The sequence below is a fragment of the Rana temporaria genome, chromosome 1, assembly GCF_905171775.1.
Source record: "Rana temporaria chromosome 1, aRanTem1.1, whole genome shotgun sequence".
NCBI classification, from domain to species: Eukaryota; Metazoa; Chordata; class Amphibia; order Anura; family Ranidae; genus Rana; species Rana temporaria.
Window position 1 is genome coordinate 409,814,940 of NC_053489.1, and position 13,303 is coordinate 409,828,242.

The window sequence follows — 13,303 nt, forward strand, 5'->3', positions numbered from 1 at the left end:
TGGTAGTGCGCTCCAAGCGGATGCTTACTTCGCCTAGTGGTAGCGCCGGCCCTGCTGAAAGATATGTATAATATAAAGACAATAAACATGGTACAAGGTTTCTATGTTATGAAGTTTAGTATGTACAGTTGGGGAATAGCTAGTAAAGTTGAATTTTACATATATGTAAAGGGATTACATGTGGTTCAGTGAAACATTGTTTCTAAAATAGGATAATCCATAGGAGATACTTTACTGCAAGTATAGAAATAAGTATCTACTGTGATGGGCAGTTCAAAATTACATTATTTAGAGACAGGGGAAATTAAAAATAAATAAATAAAAGAACTGTCAGCATTCTCTGACTCTACAGACAATTATGTACTAGTTGAGTATAGTGTTTTTGATACCATCGAATTACACCTTTCTTGTGTTTGTACTGCAACATTATTAATATAGTACTATTGTGTGCCAGTTTTTGTCTGAATAAAAAAAGTTTTTTTTTTTTTCTCAGTGGCATCATATCTGACCTCTTCCCTGGAGTTATTATTCCTGAACACGACTATGGTTCTTTACAGTCTACCATCATAGATGTAATGCTTGCCCGGGGTCTACAGCCTGTAGCCAGAATGGTACACAAAGTTATCCAGTTCTTTGAAACCATGATTGTGAGGCATGGAGTCATGCTGGTTGGGCCAACTGGTGGAGGAAAAACTACAGTTTACCAAATCCTGGCAGATACATTGACCGCCTTATTTAAGGCTGGTGAAACACATCATTTTTACCAACCTGTTAAAACATATGTGCTTAATCCCAAATCAATCACAATGGGTGAACTATATGGAGAGGTCAACAACTTAACTTTGGAATGGAAGGATGGGTTAATGGCACTGAGCGTTCGAACAGCTGTGAATGACACGTCAAAGGACCACAAATGGATTGTTTGTGATGGCCCGGTGGATGCTTTGTGGATTGAAAACATGAACACCGTTCTCGATGACAACAAGATGCTCTGTTTGGCAAACAGTGAAAGGATAAAATTTACACCACACATTCATATGGTCTTTGAGGTAAACCTTTATAAAATTGTATGTATAAGCCTGACTAAGAGGCAATCAGAGTTGTCATGTGTGTGGAAACATTTAAAGGTTATGTTAGAGTTTTGATTCAAAATTTTAAGAATTAGTCTGCACTTAATGATTATTCTACCAAAATATTACTTTTTCTAATAACTGACCCCATGCTCATATTTTTCTAAAATTGCGTAATGGCAAAAATGGCATTCATCTAAGAATCGTTTCCTGTCTAAATGAAACCACGGTTGCTATTTTCACATGGTGTTTGGGTAAGAGTTATTTTTATTTTCTTATACTGGAATGTGAGGCTAAGTAGCATTAATCTAAATAGCTGTATAACTAAGTAAACATACACAATTTCTACTGTAACCACCATCTGGCTTGTGATCTTTCTGTATATTAAACAGTTTAAGTGAGCTAATAAAGAGCACTACCAATGTACCTCTATCAGTTTAACTAGGCATGAACAGACCGATTTTGCCACAGAATTACACATTTTTTCTCATTAAATTGCTTTGTCGAAATTCTCATGGGGAAAAAATATTCTCCTTTTTTCTAATTTATTTTTAGTTGGTTAGAGGATTTTTTAGATGTTCTTTGTATTTGTGTATTTGATCGGTATTTGGGTACTATAGATTTAAATAAAAAATAAAAAATTCTGCGTTTTTTTCTTTCTGTAGAAAAAAGCATAAAACATTGTGACTAAAGCCACACATGATCGGAATTTCCGATAGAAAAAGTCAGACAGACTTTTTCCATCTGAAATTCCGACCGTGAGTATGCCCCATCGGAGTAATTCCATCGGAGTTTAGATGGAGAACATGTTCTCATGTTCTCTTTTACTCCGATGGAATTCCGTCGGAATTCCGATGTGAGTTTGGTCACGCAATTTCTATCTGAAATTCCGACCGTGTGTATGCCCCATCGGAGTAATTCCATTGGAGTTTAGATGGAGAACATGTTCTCATGTTCTCTTTTACTCCAATGGAATTCCGTCGTAATTCCGATTCGAGTTTGGTCACACAATTTCCATCTGAAATTCCGACCGTGTGTATGCCCCATCGGAGTAATTCCATCGGAGTTTAGATGGAGAACATGTTCTCATGTTCTCTTTTACTCCGATGGAATTCCGTCGGAATTCCGATGTGAGTTTGGTCAGACAAAGGTCCGATCGTGTGTACGGGGCATAAAATGGTCTGTTTTTTTACACACCAGTTTCAGGATAGCAGGATCCATAACCCTCATGAGCCATTTGCCAACCATTACAACCTTAAAAACCATTAAAACCACTTTATTTTCTCCTACCTGTTGTCTCCAATAAATGTTGCCATTTTGGAGAAAAAGCTCTCAGTTTCGCTCCTCCCAGTTATGGTATAGTGAGGCAAGCTATTACAGTATAAAGCGATGTGATGTTAAAAAAATTGCACTGCTATACGCTCTTAATGAATTTTCTTTACTTGCAGGTCCAAGATCTAAAAGTGGCATCTCCTGCCACGGTAAGCCGGTGTGGCATGGTTTACATTGATCCAGAAGAACTGAAGTGGATGCCCTATGTGCAGACTTGGATAGCTGGCTTGCAAAACAAAGTAGGTGCTTGATCAGCACTTTCCACATGTTCTGATGTGATTGATTACAAATACATACAAGCATTACAAAATGCAGGCTAGCATTGCAGTCTGCCTAATAATGGCCTAATACGCTGTTACATCTCATGTATCATCATTACATTCCCCTTGCACATCTTGTTAATTCTACTGTCCTGATTTACTCGACCTGCCATAACTCTTTCTTTCACCTGGCAGTGAGCCATGATTTTATTTGTCAGAATACGAAGCCACAGCAGATAAATGCATGTGGAAAGCTAGGACAAATTATTGTTTACTCTATACTAGTTCCTAAGGGAAACAAAATATGCAAGCAAGCTTCTTGTGATTTCCCTTTTTTGCTTGCCTCTTTCCTTAACAATTGCTCATTTATGATCATATCCCCCCCCCCCTCCTGTTGTTCCATATTCATCCCTGCTGACATCATTTTCCCATGATATTAACAGTTATCACTCTACCATAATAGGAAATGGTTTGTACTAACTACTATATGCACACTAAATTACATGGAAGATCAGCACTGATTAATCTATCTATTTAAATGGTTCATTCTTAATACCTAGGGAAAAGAGCTTTGATAAGTTAAAACAAAACCAATCAGAGCTTAGTGGAATAAAAATAAAGCATTTTTTATTGGTTGACGTGGATTACTGTTGTGTTGTATTTTGAATTATGAAATGTTTCATCACCCTCATTACTATATAATTATTATTTCTCTTTCGTTCATAGACGGACACAGCCTTCATTGACCTTAGGGTTATGCTTCTTCCTACCAGGAGATTTTAAATCTCCTGGTAGGAAGAAGCATAACCCTAAGGTCAATGAAGGCTGTGTCCGTCTATTAACTCAGAGAAATGGATTTTACGGTGAGTACAAAAATCCTTTGTTTTTGTGTTTTGCCTAAATGGATTGAAATTTTCTTTAAAGCTGAACGCCAGCATAATAGGCATATTAAATATATGAAGCTGTTTTACCTCTCAAAGAATTTGTGTTTCTGTCCATCCAGTTCTAAAATTTACACATCCTCACAATAAAGAACAGCCAGGCGGATGATACCACTTTCTTTGTTACAGTTATGGACTGTAAAAGAAATACTGGGATCTACTGTCTCCACCCCCAGCCTGCTGACTAAACAGTAAAAAGAAAAAAAGCAGCTAGTGACTGATGAAGTCATCTATCTGCTCACTTTGTTCTCTCCTCCAATCAGTATGTTGCTTGTTAGCATGCATCACACCTGATTGACTGACCCTCCCTCTCCCTGTCTGAGTGCTGCTATACAGTGGATTGCAAGAGGTTGATCATGAAATTTGGGCACTTTTATTAGTTGTTTTTAAAATATACATTTAATAATAATGAATACAGAGCTGCATTTGCTTTTGTGTCTTATGTTTAGCTTTCAATATTACAATTTAACTACAAGATTTGTACCTTTAAACTGAAATATATTTCTCAGGGACCAAAGAAATCGTTATCAAATCAGTAAGTGCTAACGTTGTAAAAAGGAACAATTATTTCAAGTTATAAAATATGTTAACCAAATACAATTTCCCTTTTTAAAGTTAAAGTGGAACTTTACTCTCCCAAATCAATATTGATTAATCTTAGTCGTCATTTTTACATTTCTTCAGTTACTCCCTGATTTCTTGCCTAGGCAAATGATGTCATACATCCCAGGAGTCTTCAGGGAGGGAGGAGAGGAGGAGGGTTTTTCAATTTCTAATCTGAAAAAATAATAGCATTATCATATCCCCAATTGAATTCAAATAATGTTTGCCTTTTTAACTTGAATAATACCACTGCTGCTGCTGCTGCAAAAAGGACCATTACCTTCATCCCTATAACTGTGAAAGGTCTCAAAATGTAACTTCTTTTGTGGGGATGTCTCTAATTAGACTTCCAGCTTTGATTTCTGGGAATGTTCTGTACATAAGCAGTGTAGAGAATCCCTTTAGAATAATACAGCTACAGGTTGCAGTTTTAGAAAGCACTTTGGTTGCAGAATGAAATAGAAAGGTATTTTTAAAAATAATTGTAATATGTTAACTATAATAAAAGTATATATATATATATATATACAGTATATATATATATATATATATATATATATATATATATATATATATATATATATATATACAGTATATCTTTAGTGAAAAAAAACAGGTTAAGTTAAAGTAAAAGTGTGTATCATATGCAGAATTTAGCAAGTACATCACCTAATTTTGTAATTGATAAATAAAAAACGGTGTACATTTTTCTTATACCTAATAATCTCATATGTTTCATTATAGATAAATGACGATACAAAGAAGCACATTTTGGATCTGTTTGAACGTTACATAGAAAATGGCCTAAAGTTTGTCACTAGAAAATGCACTCAAGCTATTCCACAAGTGGATATCAGTAAAGTAACCACACTGTGCTGCCTGCTTGAATCCCTCCTGCTTGGAAAAGGAGGACCGGACTTAAACATGGTAAACTAATAAGTTGCACCTCTTAATACAAAGTGAAAATGCTGCTTAAGATTGTTTGAGTTTATGATCTGGCATTTGAATATACAGCTATACAGCCTCTGTAATATAATCCTTTTTACCAGTTTTGTGTTATGCCTCTGTGAACTTTTAACGTGTCTATTTGCCCAGTAAAAAAAAATCTGAAACTGTAGTTTGTTGAGGTAAGATACCCAAAGTCACAGTTGTATCCTCTGAATGCGATGGTGTCTTCAAAATGCTTTCCCAATAATATTTAGTATGTACTAGCAATCCACGAACACAGCTGGCTCTACAATTTCCATATAGAAAGTTGGGATCATGAGTTTTTGTAACTATTCAGACCACTCCATTGTGGGGCATTGCATTAAGTAGTCAGGATAAGACTCATAGGGAAGCTGTTTTAGGAGACATCTTTTTATTTATGAAACAACAAAAATTATGACTCAAGCAGCAGATCTAAAGGCCCAAAGTCCTCTGTTTTATCTTCTCAGCCCTCTGCATAAAAGGTACACCTCCACCAGGTAGGTTTGCCCTGATGTGTCCCTTATTGATTTATTTCCTTCTCCTTGCAGTTCGGATGCACTCTAGGATATCCGACCCTTATCCTAGTGGAAATCCAATTCAATCCTATACTCTTTTCCACAGTGGAGACCTTTTTTTATCATGGTTGGTGGCACTTCTTGTCGTGCTTGACTCTCTTCAAGCCCTATCCCATTTGAGATATTTTCTGACTTTCAAGATCGAATAAGATTGGTTACTCCTACTCCTTTCCCTTGTGAGAGCCTGACTTTTGAGTGTACTCACTACCCACGGCACCCTCCCCATGGCACTGACTTTTATATTCACCCTTGTGCCCTTTTCCTGGGTTGCCTTATGTGGAATGCTCAAAAACGTTAATTGAACAGAGTCAGTGTCCTTGATTCTCACAGTTCCTGTCAAACCAGAATCTTCACCTCTTGAGTATAGCCACATCTTGTTTTTTGAGACTGCAGGATCTTAACCTCCAGAAAATTTTAAGAGCTCCCCCTACAAATAACTTGGTGACTGACTCCTGATGTTGGGCAGTGTTGGGTATGACATCCATGTACAAACTGTTTCTTTAGACTCAAAGTATTGCTTTAAGATCCCTTCATCTGTTTTTAAAAGTGAAGGTTCTGCGCGTGAATGCGCCACCTTTATTTATTTTAAGGAAATATCCATCCTAATAACTCCTGTACTTCCCTGGAAGATCAGAAGACAGGAAAGTCTGTTATCTGGATGTAAAGTTCATCTACATTGGTGTGGATTAGGGTAAGTCTGCAGTACTGGAAGATAAATTATTTTCCTTTTCTATAAAATTAATATTTGATCAGACAGGTTAAAGTGTGGCTATAACCTCTGAAACAACTTTGGTGTGATTTGAAAGGATTCCTTCTCATTCTTCTTGGCCTGATGTCCTTGTAAACCAACTTTCATTATAATACATCCTCACCCTGGCTACCCATTTATATAGGTGTTGTTCATCACTTCACCCTTTCATTGAAGGGATTTATTTCCAGCTTAAGGGTTCTTTTTTATCGCTCCATTTAGATGTGTTACAAAGCAGGCATACATATTTATCAGGTAACATTCTCATAAATGGATCTCCCTCTCCCTGAAGTCAAGGGTTTAAGGGTGTTCTACTTAATCTCTTCCATACCAGGCCAATTCTGGCACTCCTCTCCTCATGTAAAAATCATAATTTTTTTGCTAGAAAATTACCCAGAACCCCAAACATTATATATGTTTTTTTTTTAGAAGACACCCTAGGGAATAAAATGGCAGTCATTGCAACGTTTTATCTTGCACTGTATTTGCGTAATCATTTTCCAAACGCCTTGTTTTTGGAAAAAAAAAACTTTCATGAATTAAAAAATAACAAAACAGTAAAGTTAGCCCAATTTTTATGTATAATGTAAAAAATTATGTTATACTGAGTAAATAGATACCCAACATGTCACGCTTTAAAATTGCGCCTACTCGTGGAATGGTGCCAAACTTCGGTACTTAAAAATCTCCATAGGCAATGCTTTCATTTTTTTTACAGGTTACCAGCTTAGAGTTACAGAGGAGGTCTAGTGCTAGAATTGTTGCTCACATTCTAACGGACATGGCGATACCTCACCTGTGTGGTTTGAACAGCGTTTACATATGTGGGCAGGACTTGCGTGTGTGTTCACTTCTGAGCGAGAGCTACCGGGGACAGGGGCGTTTTAAAAAATATATATTTTCTTTTTTTTCTTTTTACACTTTCTTTTACATTCCTTGTAACATGAATATATCATGACAGGTCCTCTTTATGGAGAGAGGTGGGGAAGCATCATCTCTCTTCCAGGCTGGAAAGCATGAGATCGAGGAAAAATATTGACCGATCTCATGCTGACAGCCACGATCGTGGCTTAGTTTACATCCGCAGCCTGGACGTCACATCATAACGCCATGCCCGGACCTCCAACGATGGTGAGCATCTGGTCGGGAGGGGGGGGGGGGCGACGTCCCCTCCCGTCGCCTGTAAGAACGATTAAGCGGCGGAACTGCCACTATGATGCACAGAATCGCTGGCTGGACACAAGGATAACTGAATGATGCCTGTAGCTGCAGCTATCCCCCTGAAAGTCAAGGATGTCATATGACGGCGTGTGTCATATGACATCCTTGATGTCTGCGTATACTTTGTTTGTTCAACCTTCCTTTCTCCGAAGTCATTGGTTAGATGTTCTAGGCTTTGGCCTTATTAAACATTCTCTTTTGTTGACCATCTTAGCTACTGGTCTAAGGTTGTTTTTCCTGTTCAGGTAGTTTGTTGTTCCCCCTGTTTTCTTAATATTGGATGATTGGTTGTCTTGCACATCATTAGTTGAGGTCCATCATTCTTTCAGCTAGTATTGATTACCTGTCCAGGTCTTGAACACCAGGTTGACCCTCAGTGTCCTTCCCTTGATCATGGCATTTTCTATATTTGTTTTAGCGCTTCTCCTTCTAGCCTTAGTTCAAGCGTTGATTCCTTCAGCTACTCTTAGAATAAGATTTCCACATCTCTCACAGATCTCTCAGTGACTATTGCCCATCCCTCAGCTAGGTTGCTCACTTTGTGTAAAAATAAGAAATTGTAAATAATTCATAAAGAAAGTAAAATTTAAGATAATTGTACGTAAGACCAATAAAATATATGTCATTTATGATACTGAAGAATAAGAGAAGCAAATAGGAAAGTAAATACATAGATATAAGAAATCTAAAGTTAAATTATAAAATAAAGCCTGTTTGGAAAAAAAATTGTTACAAAAGAAGAGGACCACTAATAATAAATAAGGACATAAAAACTGCCTATCTCATGGCAAGTAACAGAATGCCCATTTGCCCATTTGAGTGAGCATTCACTGTGTAATTACACTGGAGTACAAAAAGCACCTTATAGCCCTTGGCAATCCCTGATGAAGCCACAAAAATTGTGAAACATGTTGGACAGAACGTTTTATTTAGGAGAGGATGCTAAGAAATGTTATAAGAAACAAAAAAAATAAAAAAATATGTGAAATTTGGAGCCTATGCGGAGAAATTTTAGACAAGATGAGACAGAGAATGAGAAAATGAGAATAGGACATGTTAAAGGCAAAGAAAGAGGACACAACCATTACAAGATATCTTGAAGAGAACGATATAAGAAGATTGGACTGTGAAAGTAAGAATCTTATGCCGCGTACACACGATCATTTTTCGGCATGAAAAAAACGTTGTTTACATTTTTTTTTTTTTAAATGATCGTGTGTGGGCTTCACATCATTTTTCGGCTTCTGAAAAGATACGATATTGTACTCCTCAGCTTCCTGGGTCTCGTCACTAGGCTCCTCCCCTACGTGTTGCGTCACTTGACACGTGACTTTTTCAAGACCTAATTGATTCTAATATACGCTTTATGGTTGTTTATCTAGTACCAGCACACGTTTTGCAGTCAGAGGTGTGATTGATTTTTAATAGGTTGATTTTAGTGCAACTATACTTTCTTATCATATTTGTCTAGTGACTGTAACACAATTATTTTAGTTTGTGGCTTTTATCATTTGATCATCTATTTATATTTGGCACATTTGTTATGTGGGTTCATTTTTTGATATTTATATTAGCGCTTTAGTCACTTTGTTTTAAAAATTTTAATATGGCATCTCTATATAGTGGCATTTGAATAGGAAAATGTACACTATATTAACACAAAAGCTGTTGGAAAATGGATTTTATTTCACCAAAATAAAGTTCGATTTTATTAAACTGTGGTGGGGATAGATGTGCAAAAATTGTAATGTATATCAAGCCTATGATCAAAATAATTAAACCCCCGCTTACAGTTATGATGGTATATTACAATAAAAATCTAATTTTGTAAACAGTTTCTATTAACAAATGATTACTGTTTTTAGGACCAAACAAGACTTAATAGCATTGTTTGTCAAACATTTGTCTTCTGCTATGTCTGGTCCGTGGGAGGAAACCTAACAGAAAATTACTGGGATGCTTTTGATACGTTTATCAGACAACAGTTTGAAGACAACTCTGAAGCTAAGGTAAGCACTGGAACATTTGTTTCTGTGATAATAAAAATAGGTTACCTATTCTTCTTAATCAGCATCTTTGCCTGTACTTTCCTTTCCTTCCCAGATAAATGCACGCTTTCTTGTACAAATTTAATTTTAGAGGGGAAAGCACTAGCTCATGCAATAACAAATATGGCCACTTGGTGTCACTGTCTATTTATTTTTTTAAAATGTTGCATTTCTCAAACTTGGAGCTCAAATACGTTAGAAGTCTCTAATAATATTTCTTAAAAAAATGCAAAACAAAAGAACACAAAGCTGTTTGAATAAAACAATACATACTAATGAGCATGCATAGAAAATTTGATAAATACCTGCGGTATGTTAAACAGACGTTTATATAAAATAAATATATATTTAAAATATATTGCTTTTGTACCTGCATGTTATTAAAAATCCATTCCCAGTATTGTAAAAGGTAAACAGCAGCATTTGACATTTTGATGCTGATGCCAAGGGACTGTGAAATGTAAAACAAGCACTGTTACCTAGATTCAAAATGTAACCACTTCCATACCGGGCCTATTTTGGCACTTCTCTCCTACATGCAAAAATCATCATTTTTTTGCTAGAAAATTACTCAGAACCCCCAAACACTATATATATATATATATATATATATATATATATATATATATATATATATATATATATATATATATATATATATGTGTGTTTTTAGCAGACACCCTAGGGAATAAAATGGCGGTCATTGCAACTTTTTATTTGCGCAATCATTTTTCAAACGCCTTTTTTGGGGGAAAAAAATTGTTTCATTAATTAAAAATTAACAAAACAGTAAAGTTAGCCCAATTTTTTGTATAATGTGAAAGATGAAGTTACGCTGAGTAAATAGATACCTAACATGTCACACTTTAAAATTGCGCACACTCATGGAATGGCGCCAAACTTCAGTACTTAAAATTTTTGCAGGCTACCAGTTTAGAGTTACAGAGGAGGTCTAGTACTAGAATTGTTGCTGGCGCTCTAAGGCACGTGGCGATACCTCACATGTGTGGTTTGAACGGCGTTTACATATGTGGGCGGGACTTACGTGTGTGTTCATTTCTGAGCGCAAGCTACTAGGGACAGGGGCGTTTAAAAAAAAATATATATTATTATTTTTTTATTTTACTTAATTTATTTTATTTTTACACTTTTTTTTACATTTTATTTTTTTGATCACTTTTATTCATTTTACAAGGAATGTAAACATCCCTTGTAATAGGAATAGTTTGTGACAGGTACTCTTTATGGAGAGATGCGGGGTCAATAAGACCCCCCATCTCTCCTCCAGGCTGCAAAGTATGAGATTGTGAGAAAAAATTCACGGGTCTCATGCTTTCAGCTGCGTTTGCAGCTTTGTTTACATTCCGGTACCCGGGCGTGACGTCATAACATTGCGCCCGGGCCTTCAACGATCATAGAGAAGACTGGTGACCATCTGGTCACCAGCTATCTCTATGCCTCCCATCCGGCGCCAGCAGCCCGGAGAAGCACCGGATGGCGGCGGGAGGGGGGGGGGCGCCTATAAGAACGATCAAGCGGCAAAACTGCCGCTATGATCATTCTTATGGTGCACAGAATCGCCGACTGAAGAGATGGATATCTGAAGGATGCCTGTAGCTGCAGGCATCTTTCAGATACCCCCACTGAAATTCCAGGACGCCAAATGACATCCTTGGGCGGAAAGTGGTTAAGGATGCGTGTATGTGTGTGTGTGTGTATATAATATATATCTATATATATAGACTTATATATGCCGTATATATATATATATATATATATATATATATATATATATATATAGATATCTTTATATATATATATATATATATATATATATATATATATATATAGATATATATATATATATAGATATATAGATATATAGATAGATATATAGCTACAGATATATACACAGTATCTCACAAAAGTGAGTACACCCTTCACATTTTTGTAAATATTTTATTATATCTTTTAATGTGACAACACTGAAGAAATGACACTTTGCTACAATGTAAAGTAGTAAGTGTACAGCTTATACAACAGTGTAAATTTGCTGTCCCATCAAAATAACTCAACACACAGCCATTAATGTCTAAACCACTAAACCGCTGGCAACAAAAGTGAGAACAAATATGAGACCACCCCTAAGTAAAAATGTCTAAATTGGGCCCAAATAGCCATTTTCTCTCCCCAGTGTCATGTGCTACAAGATCTCAGGTGTGAATGGGGAGCAGGTGTGTTAAATTTGGTGTTATCGCTCTCACTTTCTCATACTGGTCACTGGAAGTTCAACATGGCACCTCATGGCAAAGAACTCTCTGAGGATCTGAAAAAAAGGATTGTTCTACATAAAGATGGCTTAGGCCCCATACACACGAGAGGATTTATCCGCGAATACGGTCCAGCGGATTTGTGCGGATTTCCATGCGATGGAGTGTACTCACCATCGCATTGAAATCCGCGCCGAAATCCTCTGGCGATGACGTGTCGCACCGTCGCCGCGATTATGACGTGCGCGACGCTGTCATATAAGGAATTCCACGCATGCGTCGAATCATTACGACGCATGCGGGGGATCCCTTCGGACGGATGGATCCGGTGAGTCTGTACAGACCAGCGGATCCATCCGTTGGGATGGATTCCAGCGGATAGATTTGTTTAGCATGTCAGCAAATATTTATCTGCTGGAATCCATCCCAGGGGATAACAGATCCGCTGGAGTGTACACACCATAGGATCTATCCGCTGAAACCCATTCGCTGGGATTTTTCAGCGGATGGATTCTATCGTGTGTATGGGGCCTTAGACTATAAGAAGATTTCCAAGACCCTAAAACTGAGCTGCAGCAAGGTGGCCAAGACCATACAGCAGTTTAACAGCACAGGTTCCACTCAGAACATGTGATATCGTCATGGAGGAGGGGGTAGAGGACTCCAGTGGCAACCTGTGAAGCTCTGGTGAACTCCATGCCCAAGAGGGTTAAGGCAGTGCTGGAAAATAATGGTGGCCACACAAAATATTGACACTTTGGGTCCAATTTGGACATTTCCACTTAGGGGTGTACTCACTTTTGTTGAGTTATTTTGAGGGGACAGCAAATTTACACTGTTATACAAGCTGTACACTCCCTACTTTACATTGTAGCAAAGTGTCATTACTTCAGTGTTGTCACATGAAAATATATAATAAAATATTAAAATAAAATATTAATAAAAATGTGAGGGGTGTACTCACTTTTGTGAGACACTATATATATATATATATATATATAATTGTCTTCTCTACAGTATGTGGGCTTAGTACTAAAAGGATAGAATCTAGTTTGTATTTACCATTGTGAATCATGATAAAAAAGTTTCTGTAATAGATTAAGTAATCAGTAACCTCTCTACAATTTATTTGTCAAACTGTATCAGGCCGCATTCATACCTTCGTATTCTGGGAGTGTGTGCAGGAATGATAATGTACAAAAAATGTGCTCAAATGCACATCATGCTTGCAGTGCCATTTTTCCTTAAAGGAATTGTAAAGCTTCA

The 13,303-nt window shown here is 37.0% G+C and overlaps 1 protein-coding gene across 1 annotated transcript in view; it reads left to right on the forward strand.

Annotated features, from left to right (window-relative positions):
- The window catches only part of DNAH6 (dynein axonemal heavy chain 6), a 386,479-nt gene that overhangs the window by 196,955 nt on the left and 176,221 nt on the right, over positions 1-13,303 (forward strand). The window contains exons 34-37 of the mRNA XM_040324272.1: positions 494-1,049; positions 2,519-2,641; positions 4,951-5,133; positions 9,585-9,728. Coding sequence (XP_040180206.1) covers positions 494-1,049; positions 2,519-2,641; positions 4,951-5,133; positions 9,585-9,728 — 1,006 coding nt within the window. The remainder of the gene's footprint in view (positions 1-493; positions 1,050-2,518; positions 2,642-4,950; positions 5,134-9,584; positions 9,729-13,303) is intronic.